Below are 13,384 nucleotides of genomic sequence, written 5' to 3' on the forward strand. Positions count from 1 at the left end.
CTAAACCCCCACCAGATGGCATCTATATGGATCTTAAAAATTAAGATAAAGCTATTATTCAATCTTAGGAGAATGCTGAGTATAACTACAGACTATGAGGGGTCTTTTGCCTAAGATGGGGACCTGCTGGCCTACAGAATTTTAAGGAGTGTGTCAGTAAGTCATTGTGTTCCATTTCTAGAGACTTTATAGAACCTTTCGTGTACTTAGTACTGAAAAACGTTGGGATGAAAATGGAATTTTTTTTTAACTATTTGGCCTTGTTGGGCTTACTTGCATGAGGGATCTAGTTGCAGCATGTGAACTCTTAGTTGTGGCATGTGGGATCTAGTTCCCTGATCAGGGATTGAACCTGGGCCCCTTGCATTGGGAACATGGGAGTCTTAGCCACTGGACCACCAGGGAAGTCCCCAGAATGGAATCCTGTCCCCATTGCCACCCCCATGAACCACCAAAGCCCTCCATGAGAGACTTGTACCATGAGCAAATGTCCACAAAGGTCAGAGGGAAACTCACATAAACAGAATTTTTTTTTTTTTTTTGCTTTCTCACAGAAAGAAGGGCAATCAGAAAAAGTAAATACCACATCTCTGGCATAATCTATAGCACCAGATGTTTTCTTTCATAACCAAAAATAAAGCATGTACCACATTAACCATGAGATGTCCAGAGCCTGTAAAGCTAAGAGCCTGGTTTATGGAAAGAGTTCTTGTGACAGATAAGCTTGGATTCAAATCTTGCTACTTTCTTAGACAAATTAATCTTGCTAAATTCCAGTTCCCTGCCTGTATGGCGTGCAGCTATTTCTTCTAAGAATGTGGTGACGATTAAACGAAATAAAACATGAAGTGTTTGCTGTTCTACAAAAGTTCACTATTAGAGTTTTAAAAACTAAGAAACCATTATGTCCCCTGCCTGCCACAGAAATTGCCAAACATTCAAAATTCATCCAATGTACTTCCATGAGTTAGTACAAACCTATTTACAAACAACTTTCTCAGTTACTGAGATCATGAATTACTAGGAGCTTACTCTTCCCTCTGTCTTATAAATTGGTCATTTTCTGAGATCTTTTTGTAATTGAATTTGGTGAGGAAGAAAATCCTGATAAATTCATATAACCAGATTAGCAACTATTCTATCTTTTAAAGATGGCTTCTGTGTTTTAATAAATTTTGTAATGCACATTTGTGATGCCAAGTTTTGGGGAGAATGGGATTTCAAATTCACTTCAAATAGTAAAAATAAACTTGATTTAGAGAGTGAGGAAAGATGAAGGAAGGACTCATATGCTTTTAATGTAAAAATCTGTTAGATTTATCCTCAGATTATCTCACTGCTTCTTCCCTGTACAGCCTCCTCATAAGGATATATTTAGAAATATCCTACACCACCAAAATATTGCTAAGTCACAAAATCCACTCCTAGTACAACTTAGATATGTAAAAAAATGTGTCTCCTCTACCTTGCCTAAACCAATCTGATCTTCCCCATTTTAATTTTTAATCCTATCTTGTTTAAAACTTAGTCTGATCTAATAAATTTAAACAGCCTCTTTGAGTAAGGAAGAGCTCAGCATCTTAGACTTCTCGGCCAGACCCTTCTCTAAAAATGACATCAAGGTGGGTAAGGAGAGAAAAGTGGCCCTGAGAACCTCATGGTGAAGGGGAGGAGTCCAGGTCCCTGGATACAGTGCTCTGGTTTCCAGGGTGATGCCTCCTGACCACACAGTTGCTGCTACCTTGCTGATGCTCATGGTTGAAGCCATCCTTTAATTCCTGCTGAACACAGACCACTAATTCTCTGCCACACCCTCCTTCCAGCTTGCTGATTCAGCGACCCACCCCCATCCTCTGACCCACACCATCTCATACTCAGCTGCCTCCATGGAAGGCCTACTAGTCCTTGACTCATCATCCAAATCCTTGGGATCTCAGAGTGTCCGGGGAAAGTGAAGCCACAGCAACTCTCCACACTCAGTGTTGTCCATCCATAGCTGGTGCCCTTCTCCCTCCTGAACCCCTTTCCAGTAGAGTGAGCTCACACATCTGTCTACTTCACTCTCATCTCTGCCTCACTGTCTCTCTTCCTTCCTACAGTCCTCTGAGGCTTATAGAGGGAGACTTTCTCCTGTATCATATCCTCCTCAGCTACTTTTGCCTTCATGGAAAAAATATTTCTTCTATCCTCTGTAGGAAGAGACCCTATGAGTCAGCCTCAGCCAATTTAAATATATAATCAGAAGAACAAACTAGCAAAGCACTTTAATGACTTTCAAAATGAATTCCCATTACATGTATTTCTTACAGTCCTTTCCCCTTCTGCATTCCAGATGAAGATCTTTGACAAAAATAAAGATGGCCGGTTGGATCTTAATGACTTGGCTAGGTAAGTAGCATGGAAGTGGTGTCAAAGATTCAGAAACACATTCCTAGGAGTTTAATGACAGCACACTCTCCTTTCTGAAAGGTGAGACTTGATCTCCCAAGACCAGTGAATATCTTATGTTCCATGGCAAAGATAATTAAGGTTGCAGATAGAATTAATGTTGCTAAGTAACAGACCTTAAAATAGACTATTCTGAAACATCTGGGTGGATGCAATATGATAACAGGGGTCCTTTAAACATGGAAGGAGGCGGCAGAAGATCAGAATCACAGAGAAATTTGTTATATTGCTGTCTTTGAAGTAGAGGAAGGGGCCATAGCTAAAGAATGCAGGCAGCTTCTAGAAACTGAAAAACGCTAGAAAACAGATTCTCCCCTAAAACCTCCATAAGGAATACAACCCTGTCAACACCGTGAAACACCAGTGAAGTCCATTTCAGATTTCTGAGTTCCAGTACTATAAGATATTAATTTGTGTTGTTTTAAGCTACTAAGTTTATGGTAATTTGTTACAGCAGCAATAAGGAACCGAATCAATGACAAAAAAGTCCTAAAATATTTATTCATGGGAATCTTCTTTCTCTATCCCTAATTCTGAAATGAAGCCCTATTACTCTGTATACAAGCTCCTTTCCAAAGGAAAAAAATGTCGAAAAACTCTAAAATATGATGCCAACAAATAGATGAGAACAGTATTCCTTGCTGAGTCCCAGGATGTTCTACCCTCTATTTGGCTCCTGGACACCCAGAGAAGCAAAATTTTCCAAATGAGTTATGATATTTTTTCTACCTTTTGCTATATATACACTCATGATTATAAATACAACATAAATGCAAGGTTTTAGTCTTTTGAAACTGACTCAATGCCACTGAAGTACAATTGCAGAAAAGAGAAATAGGTAATTTTATTGAATATAACTTATATACTATATAATTCACCCTTTAAAAAAAGTGTACAATTCAGTGTATTTTAGTATATTCGTAAGGTTGCTCAACCATCACCACTACCTAATTCCAGAACATTTTCACTAAGGCAGAAAGATATTGCATAACATTAAGAATTATCTCCTTCCCTCTCCCACCAGTACCTGGCAACCACTAATCTACTTTTTGTTCCTATATATTTGTTTATTCTGGGCATTTAATATAAATGGAATTATACAATACGTGGTCTTTAGCATCTGGCTATTTCACTTAGCATGTTTTCAAAGATCATCCATGCTATAGCATGTATCGATATTTCCTTTTTATACCTGAATAGTATTTCACTGTATGTATGTACTGTTTTGTTTATCTGTTCATTGGTTGATGACCATGCAGGTTATTTCTTCTACTACTTAGCTATTATGAATAATGAGGCTATGGACACCTTTGTACATGTTTCTGTGTGACCATAAGTATTTGATTCTCTTGGTTATATAGCTGGGAGTGGAATTCGGGATTCATATAGTAGTTCTGTGCTTACTTTTCTGAAAAACTGCTAAACAGCTTTCCAAAGTGGACACGCCATTCTACATTCCCACCAATACTGTATGAAGGTTTGGTTCTGATTTCTCCATATTCTAACCAGCATTGATTGTTGGCATCATCCTAGTGGGTGTGCTCCTCACTGTAATTTTGATTTGTATTTCCCTGATGACTAATGATTTTGTACATATTTTCATGGATATCTGTACATCTTTTTTGGAGAAATGTCCATTTAGATCCTTTGCCTACTTTAAAATTGGGTTAATTTTCCTTTTATTGGAAATTAAAATATGTAGCAATATGTGGCAATTCTTTGTAGCATATGTAGCATTTCTTTACATATGCTGGATACTATCAGATATTAGCAAAATTTCTCCCCCCATTGTATACGTTCCCTTTTTACTTTCTTGATTGTATCCTTGGAAGAACAAAAGTTTTTGATTTTGATGAGGCCTATTTCACGGGAAATAGATGGGGAAACAGTGTCAGACTTTATTTTTTTGGGCTCCAAAATCACGGCAGATGGTGACTGCAGCCATGAAATTAAAAGACGCTTACTCCTTGGAAGGAAAGTTATGACCAACCTAGACAGCATATTCAAAAGCAGAGACATTACTTTGCCAACAAAGCTCCGTCTAGTCAAGGCTATGGTTTTTCCTGTGGTCATGTATGGATGTGAGAGTTGGACTGTGAAGAAGGCTGAGCGCCGAAGAATTGATGCTTTTGAACTGTGGTGTTGGAGAAGACTCTTGAGAGTCCCTTGGACTGCAAAGAGATCCAACTAGTCCATTTTGAAGGAGATCAGCCCTGGGATTTCTTTGGAAGGAATGATGCTAAAGCTGAAACTCCAGTACTTTGGCCACCTCATGCGAAGAGTTGACTCATTGGAAAAGACTCTGATGCTGGGAGGGATTGGGGGCAGAAGGAGAAGGGGATGACAGAGGATGAGATGGCTGGATAGCATCACTGACTCGATGGACGTGAGTCTGGGTGAACTCTGGGAGTTGGTGATGGACAGGGAGGCCTGGCGTGCTGCGATTCATGGGGTTGCAAAGAGTCGGACACGACTGAGTGACTGAACTGAACTGAATTTATCTAATTGATGCTTTTGAATTGTCGTGTTGGAGAAGACTCTTGAGAGTCCCTTGGACTACAAGGAGATCCAACCAGTTTATCCTAAAGGAGATCAGTCCTGAGTGTTCATTGGAAGGACTGATTTTGAAGCTGAAACTCCAATACTTTGGCCGCCTGATGTGAAGAGCTTACTCATTTAAAAAGACCCTGATGCTGGGAAAGATTGAGGGCAGGAGAAGGGGACAACAGAGGATGAGATGGTTGGGTGGCATCACTGACTCAATGGACATGGGTTTGGGTGGACTGCAGGAGTTGGTGATGGACAGGGAGGCCTGGCGTGCTGCAATTCATGGGTTCGCAAAGAGTCCTACACGACTGAGTGACTGAACTGAACTGAATTTATCTAATTTTGCTTAATTTTACAGAATTTTGTTTTGGTTGCTTCTGTTCTAGGTGTCATATATAGGAACCACTGCAAAAAATCTAAGCTTCTGAAGATTTATCCTTATGTTTTTTCCTAAGAGTTTTATTATTTAAGTTTTTACTTTTAGGCCTTTGACACCTTTTGGGTTAATTTTTATATATGGTATGAGGTAGGAGCCTATGTGGATATCCATTTGCCACAACACCATTTCTTTAAAGACTGTTCTTTCTCCATTCAATGACCTTGGCAAAAATCAATCGACCATAAATGTATGGGTGTATTTCTAGACTGTCTTTCTATTCCACTGATCCACGTGTCTATCCCTATGATAGTGCTACATCTTATGTTGTACACTCCACCTTATCTTGCTTACTGTTGCTTTGAGTAAGTCTTTAAATCAGGAATGATTTTCAAAGCTTTGTTCAAGATAGTTATGGGTATTCTAAATCCCTTGCATTTCCACATGAATTATAAAATCAGATTATCAATTTCTTCAAAAAAGGCACCTGGGGGTTTTATAGTAATTGTGTTGGATATACAGATAAATTTGAGGCATATTGACATCCTAACAATATTAAGTCTAATTCCTGATCATAGATGTCCTTCAATATTTCAGTTCAGATGTTCAGTCATGTCTGACTCTTTGCGACTCCATGGACTGCAGCACGCCAGGCCTCCCTGTCCCTCACCAACTCCCAGAGTTTACTCAAACTTATGTCCATTGAGTCCGTGATGCCATCCAACCATCTCATCCTCTGTCGTCCCTTCCTCTTCCTGCCTTCAATCTTTCCCAGCATCGGGTGGTCAAAGTATTGGAGTTTCAGCTTCAACATCAGTCCTTCCAATGAATATTCAGGACTGATTTCCTTTAGGATGGACTGGTTGGATCTCCTTGCAGTCCAAGGGATTCTCAAGAGTCTTCTCCAACACCACAGTTCAAAAGCATCAATTCTTTGGTGCCCAGTTTTCTTTATAGTCTAACTCACATCCATACATGACTACTGGAAAAACCATAGCTTCGACTAGATAGACCTTTGCTGGCAAAGTAATGTCTTTGCTTTTGAATATGCTGTCTAGGTTGGTCATAACTTTTCTTCTTCCAAGGAGCAAGCGTCTTTTAATTTCATGGCTGCAATAATATTTAGCTCATTTTTGAAGACTATAGATCAATGTTGAAAAAAATCACTAAGTCTTAGGGTCTCTCATACTTTTTCCTAAGAATTTTATTCTTTTTGATACTATTATAAATGGAATGGTATTCTTGCTTTCTTTTTTGGATTGGCCATTACTAATATATAGAAAAACTGAATTTTGCATATGACCTTGAACCTGCAGTTTTGCTGGAATTTTTATTTTTTATTTATTTTTTTAATTTTAATTTAAGTTTATTTTTAAACTTTACAATATTGTATTAGCTCCGCCAAACATCGAAATGAATCCACCACTGGTACACCCGTGCCCCCCCATCTTGAATCCCCCTCCCTCCCCCCTCCCCACACCCTCCCCCTGGGTCGTCCCAGTGCACCAGCCCCAAGCATCCAGTATTGTGCATCAAACCTGGACTGGCGACTCATTTCATACATGGTATTATACATGTTTCAATGCCATTCTCCCAAATCTCCCCACCCTCTCCCTCTCCCGCAGAGTCCATAAGACTGATCTATACATCAGTGTCTCTTTTGCTGTCTCGTACACAGGGTTATTGCTACCATCTTTCTAAATTCCATATATATGTGTTAGTATACTGTATTGGTGTTTTTCTTTCTGGCTTACTTCACTCTGTATAATAGGCTCCAGTTTCATCCACCTCATTAGAACTGATTCAAATGTATTCTTTTTAATGGCTGAGTAATATTCCATTGTGTATATGTACCACAGCTTTCTTATCCATTCATCTGCTGATGGACATCTAGGTTGCTTCTATGTCCTGGCTATTATAAACAGTGCTGCGATGAACACTGGGGTACACGTGTCTCTTTCCCTTCTGGTTTCCTCAGTGTGTATGCCCAGCAGTGGGATTGCTGGATCATAAGGCAGTTCTATTTCCAGTTTTTTAAGGAATCTCCACACTGTTCTCCATAGTGGCTGTACTAGTTTGCATTCCCACCAACAGTGTAAGAGGGGTCCCTTTTCTCCACACCCTCTCCAGCATTTATTGCTTGTAGACTTTTGGATCGCAGCCATTCTGACTGGTGTGAAATGGTACCTCATAGTGGCTTTGATTTGCATTTCTCTGATAATGAGTGATGTTGAGCATCTTTTCATGTGTTTGTTAGCCATCTGTATGTCTTCTTTGGAGAAATGTCTATTTAGTTCTTTGGCCCATTTTTTGATTGGTTCATTTATTTTTCTGGAGTTGAGCTGTAGGAGTTGCTTGTATATTTTTGAGATTAGTTGTTTGTCAGTTGCTTCATTTGCTATTATTTTCTCCCATTCTGAAGGCTGCCTTTTCACCTTGCTAACAGTTTCCTTTGTTGTGCAGAAGCTTTTAAGTTTAATTAGGTCCCATTTGTTTATTTTTGCTTTTATTTCCAATATTCTGGGAGGTGGGTCATAGAGGATCCTCCTGTGATGTATGTCAGAGAGTGTTTTGCCTATGTTCTCCTCTAGGAGTTTTATAGTTTCTGGTCTTAGGTTTAGATCTTTAATCCATTTTGAGTTTATTTTTGTGTATGGTGTTAGAAAGTGTTCTAGTTTCATTCTTTTACAAGTGGTTGACCAGATTTCCCAGCACCACTTGTTAAAGAGATTGTCTTTAATCCATTGTATATTCTTACCTCCTTTGTCAAAGATAAGGTGTCCATATGTGCATGGATTTATCTCTGGGCTTTCTATTTTGTTCCATTGATCAATATTTCTGTCTTTGTGCCAGTACCATACTGTCTTGATAACTGTGGCTTTGTAATAGAGCCTGAAGTCAGGTAGGATTGCTTCCTCCAGTTCCATTCTTCTTTCTCAAGATAGCTTTGGCTATTCGAGGTTTTTTGTATTTCCATACAAATTGTGAAATTATTTGTTCTAGCTCTGTGAAGAATACTGTTGGTAGCTTGATAGGGATTTCATTGAATCTATAAATTGCTTTGGGTAGTATACTCATTTTCACTATATTGCTTCTTCCAATCCATGAACATGGTATATTTCTCCACCTATTAGTGTCCTCTTTGATTTCTTTCACCAGTGTTTTATAGTTTTCTATATATAGGTCTTTAGTTTCTTTAGGTAGATATATTCCTAAGTATTTTATTCTTTCCGTTGCAATGGTGAATGGAATTGTTTCCTTAATTTCTCTTTCTGTTTTCTCATTATTAGTGTATAGGAATGCAAGGGATTTCTGTGTGTTGATTTTATATCCTGCAACTTTACTATAGTCATTGGTTAGTTCTCATAATTTTCTGGTGGAGTGTTTAGGGTTTTCTATGTAGAGGATCATGTCATCTGCAAACAGTGCGAGTTTTACTTCTTCTTTTCCAATTTGGATTCCTTTTATTTCTTTTTCTGCTCTGATTGCTGTGGCCAAAACTTCCAAAACTATGTTGAATAGTAATGGTGAAAGTGGGCACCCTTGTCTTGTTCCTGACTTTAGAGGAAATGCTTTCAATTTTTCACCATTGAGGATAATGTTTGCTATGGGTTTGTCATATATAGCTTTTATTATGTTGAGGTATGTTCCTTCTATTCCTGCTTTCTGGAGAGGTTTTATCATAAATGGATGTTGAATTTTGTCAAAGGCTTTCTCTGCATCTATTGAGATAATCATATGGTTTTTATTTTTCAATTTGTTAATGTGGTGTATTACGTTGATTGATTTGCGGATGTTGAAGAATCCTTGCATCCCTGGGATAAAGCCCACTTGGTCATGGTGTATGATCTTTTTAATGTGTTGTTGGATTCTGATTGCTCGAATTTTCTTAAGGATTTTTGCATCTATGTTCATCAGTGATATTGGCCTGTAGTTTTCTTTTTTTGTGGGATCTTTGTCAGGTTTTGGTATTAGGGTGATGGTGGCCTCATAGAATGAGTTTGGAAGTTTACCATCCTCTGCAATTTTCTGGAAGAGTTTGAGCAGGATAGGTGTTAGCTCTTCTCTAAATTTTTGGTAGAATTCAGCTGTGAAGCCGCCTGGACCTGGGCTTTTGTTTGCTGGAAGATATTTGATTACAGTTTCAATTTCTGTGCTTGTGATGGGTCTGTTAAGATTTTCTATTTCTTCCTGGTCGAGTTTTGGAAAGTTGTACTTTTCTAAGAATTTGTCCATTTCTTCCTCGTTGTCCATTTTATTGGCATATAATTGTTGATAGTAGTCTCTTATGATCCTTTGTATTTCTGTGTTGTCTGTTGTGATCTCTCCATTTTCATTTCTAATTTTATTGATTTTTCTCCCTTTGTTTCTTGATGAGTCTGGCTAATGGTTTGTCAATTTTATTTATCCTTTCAAAGAACCAGCTTTTGGCTTTGTTGATTTTTGCTATGGTCTCTTTTGTTTCTTTTGCATTTATTTCTGCCCTAATTTTTAAGATTTCTTTCCTTCTACTAACCCTGGGGTTCCTCATTTCTTTCTTTTCTAGTTGCTTTAGGTATAGGGTTAGGTTATTTATTTGACTTTTTTCTTGTTTCTTGATGTATGCCTGTATTGCTATGAACTTTCCCCTTAGGACTGCTTTTAAAGTGTCCCATAGGTTTTGGGTTGTTGTGTTTTCATTTTCATTAGTTTCTATGCAAATTTTGATTTCTTTTTTGATTTCTTCTGTGATTTTTTGGTTATTCATGCTGGAATTTTTAAATGTCCATGGTGACTACTAAATCCTGTGAAAGTCTTTCCCTTCTTTAATTTTTGTACTGTATAAATTCCTGTTTTCCAAGCACATATCCTATTCTGCAGAATATAACTTGGAAATTGCCTGTCCTTTCCTCACACTTGAATTATACATTTTACTTCTAATTGAGAGCTGAAAGATCATCACATGGATTACATTTTTTGTTTTTGGGTTTTTTCCTGTTTAGGATTCTGGCTCTTCAGGAAAACTTCCTTCTCCAATTTAAAATGGATGTAAGTAGTGACACTTCTCCAGATGGGTTTGTATCATTTATGTTTCTCCACAGATTTCAGAGGGAGGGAAGATGGGCATTTAATTCTCTTACCTTCAGTTTAGAGACTGACAAAGCTCAGTGCTGGAATTAAAAGAGATAAAGGATTGTTGACTCAAAGTTTATAAAAGTTGCCTAAGATCCTGGAGGAATGGTACCACAGAAGTTTCACATTACTGACTGACATACTACTTTCTCCATACACAGGCTTGTTCCTCTGAAGAAAGAAAAAGGGACTTTGAGAAAATCTTCGCTCACTATGATGTTGTAAGTGTGCCTTTTTGATATACTATGCTGGCCATCTTTAGGTAGAAAGCTTGTTTAGTCCCTATGTGGTGTCATCCTACTCGCAGACCCTAACCTTGTGTAATGAACAGCAATCACACATGTGTGTTGCTATGTCAAGGCACCCTTAGTTTCTCTATAATAAAACTTCGAGAACTAAGTAAAAATAGACATAAGAGTATTGATGGAGAAGAGAATAAAGTAGTTTTTTTTTCTGTGCCTTATATCCAAACTAAAAGAAAGTTTCTCCTTCTTGGTCTCTATATTAGTATGCTCAGATACAAAAGCAAATAGTTATACGAAAAAACCACACCCAATCTAAAGAAATAGGGGGAAAGTGAATTCATGTTTGTAAAGCTCTTAGAGGAGTTCCTGGCATATAGCAATTACTGTACTAGTGTCTGGTAAAACACACTAAGGAAATGGATTTTTTTTTTAATGATATGTTAAAGGTTTAAGATTAAAAAACCTTGAAGAAAATGGATGACCTGTCATAACTGAAACTTTAGAGAAGAAAGTAAAATACTGAAATATTTTAATATGTATTGTACTTTTATAGGCATTCTTATAAAATGGGTAAAAAATATTTTATACATGAACCATATAATAATTCTAAAATGCTCAATCTAGTGCCTCTTGAATTTAAAATGTGTTTTGATAATAATTAAATCATTGCTATATCATAAAGCAAAATCTTAAAATGGTAATATGTCCTTCAAAGGGTCAATGAATGTGTAATTAGCACTAGTCTGAACTGAGTCCTGGTATTTGGGAAGTAAACAAAGTTGGTATAGTTTTTAATGCTATTTGTCACAGTAAGGAACTAAAGACTACTGCTTCCATCAAAACTATTCCAAACCATTTCACTGATTACATGAGGGGAGTTACTTAGAGTGAATTCTTTTGATTAATGTGGAGCATGCATGTCCTACACAGAGAACATGTTAGAACATGCCATTTCCAAACTTGTTTGCAGTCACAAAAGAATACTGATTTGGTCTACTTGTGTAATTTATTCTTTAAGCTTTTTAACTTAAAATTATATTTGGCTGATTGGACCTTTCATCTTTCAGAGTAAAACTGGAGCCCTAGAAGGCCCAGAAGTGGATGGGTTTGTCAAAGACATGATGGAGCTTGTCCAGGTGACTTCATGAGACTGTGTAGACAGATCATTCTCATCAGGAATTGGGCCTGCCGTTTTGATTCCATTGTTTATTTGGGGGGAATCAGTAGGGCCAAAGAGGAATGATGCAGAAAATCTAGGGATGCAGCCTATTTAACAAACTTTGATCATCTGTATATGTGTGCTAAGTCTCTTCAGTCATGACTCTTTACAACCCTATGGACTGTAGCCTGCTGTCCATGGGATTCTCCTGGCAAGAATACTGGAGTGGGTTGCCATGCTCTCCTCTAGGGGATGCTCCTGATCCAGGGATCGAACCTGTGTCTCTTATGTCTCCTGCACTGGCAGGCAGATTCTTTACCACTAGCACCACCTGGCAAGCCCTTAAGCATTTGTGAAACCCAACAAATCTCTCCTCTCTTGAGATCATTTGTAGTTCCAATTAAGTGAAGCCCCTATAGGAGCTTCTTGTTACCATGATTTGAGAGTCATCCATTTTACCAAAGGAGCACCTTGCTGTTTTATTTTTTGATTACACAAAGTCTTCCTCCTATGGACTTGGTTACTAGAGTAACTAAAATGTTTAATTTCCTATAATAAATTCCATACTTGGGATTTTCTCCCCCCCCCCTTTTTTTTAACACCAGGGGGCTGCTCCTGTTTGACCATTTCCAATTTCCCTTGATTCATAGACCTAACATTCCAGGTTCCTATGCCATATTGCTCTTTATAGCATCGGACTTTACTTCCATCATCAGTCACATCCACAACTGGGCGTTGCTTTCTCTTTGGCTCCATCTCTTCATTCTTTCTGGAGTTATTTCTCCACTCTTCTCCAGCAGCATATTGGGCACCTACCTACCTGTGGAGTTCATTTTTCAGTGTCCTATCTTTTTGCCCTTTCATACTGTTCATGGGGTTCTCAAGGCAAGAATACTGAAGTGGTTTGCCATTCCCTTCTTCAGTGGACCACGTTTTGTCAGAACTCTCCACCACGACCCGTCCGTCTTGGGTGGCCCTACACAGCATGGCTCATAGTTTCATTGAGTTAGACAAGGCTGTGGTTCATGTAATCAGTTGATTAGTTTTCTGTGATTGTGGTTTTCATTCTGCCTGCCCTCTGTTGGAGCCTATGGAGGCTTATGGAAGCTTCCTGATGGGAGAGACTAACTATGGGGGAAACTGGGTCTTGTTCTGATGGGCAGGGCCATGCTTAGTCAATCATTAATTCACTTTTCTGTTGATGGGCAGGGTTGTGTTGCCTCCTGTTGTTTGACCTGAGACCAAACTATGGCGGAGGTCATGAAGATAATGGCAACCTCCTTCAAAAGGTCCTGTGCATGCATCGCTGCACTCAGTGCCCCCAACCCTGCAGCAGGCTGCTCTAACACCTAGCCTAAGATGGCTATTTTATTTAGGAAGGCATTGCAGTGGTTGGGATTGATGTAATTTAGATCATATCTACATCTCAGAGCTGTTCCATGTAGGGTAAACAATGTTTGAAAAAGTAATCTCCTCTGAGATCCTGATGAACTGTAT

General features: G+C 38.5%; 1 protein-coding gene and 1 long non-coding RNA gene across 4 annotated transcripts in view; one reads left to right on the forward strand and one right to left on the reverse strand.

Annotated features, from left to right (window-relative positions):
* LOC129645537 (uncharacterized) overlaps positions 1-13,384 on the reverse strand; it is a 97,067-nt gene that overhangs the window by 59,447 nt on the left and 24,236 nt on the right. The gene's annotated exons all lie outside the window — the stretch shown is intronic.
* The window catches only part of SCGN (secretagogin, EF-hand calcium binding protein), a 65,481-nt gene that overhangs the window by 47,230 nt on the left and 4,867 nt on the right, over positions 1-13,384 (forward strand). For both annotated transcript variants that reach the window (XM_055570811.1, XM_055570810.1), the window contains exons 8-11: positions 2,333-2,388; positions 10,354-10,399; positions 10,645-10,704; positions 11,796-11,864. In XM_055570811.1, coding sequence (XP_055426786.1) covers positions 2,333-2,388; positions 10,354-10,399; positions 10,645-10,704; positions 11,796-11,864 — 231 coding nt within the window. The remainder of the gene's footprint in view (positions 1-2,332; positions 2,389-10,353; positions 10,400-10,644; positions 10,705-11,795; positions 11,865-13,384) is intronic.

This window comes from Bubalus kerabau, chromosome 3, assembly GCF_029407905.1.
Source record: "Bubalus kerabau isolate K-KA32 ecotype Philippines breed swamp buffalo chromosome 3, PCC_UOA_SB_1v2, whole genome shotgun sequence".
In the NCBI taxonomy this organism is placed as follows: domain Eukaryota; kingdom Metazoa; phylum Chordata; class Mammalia; order Artiodactyla; family Bovidae; genus Bubalus; species Bubalus kerabau.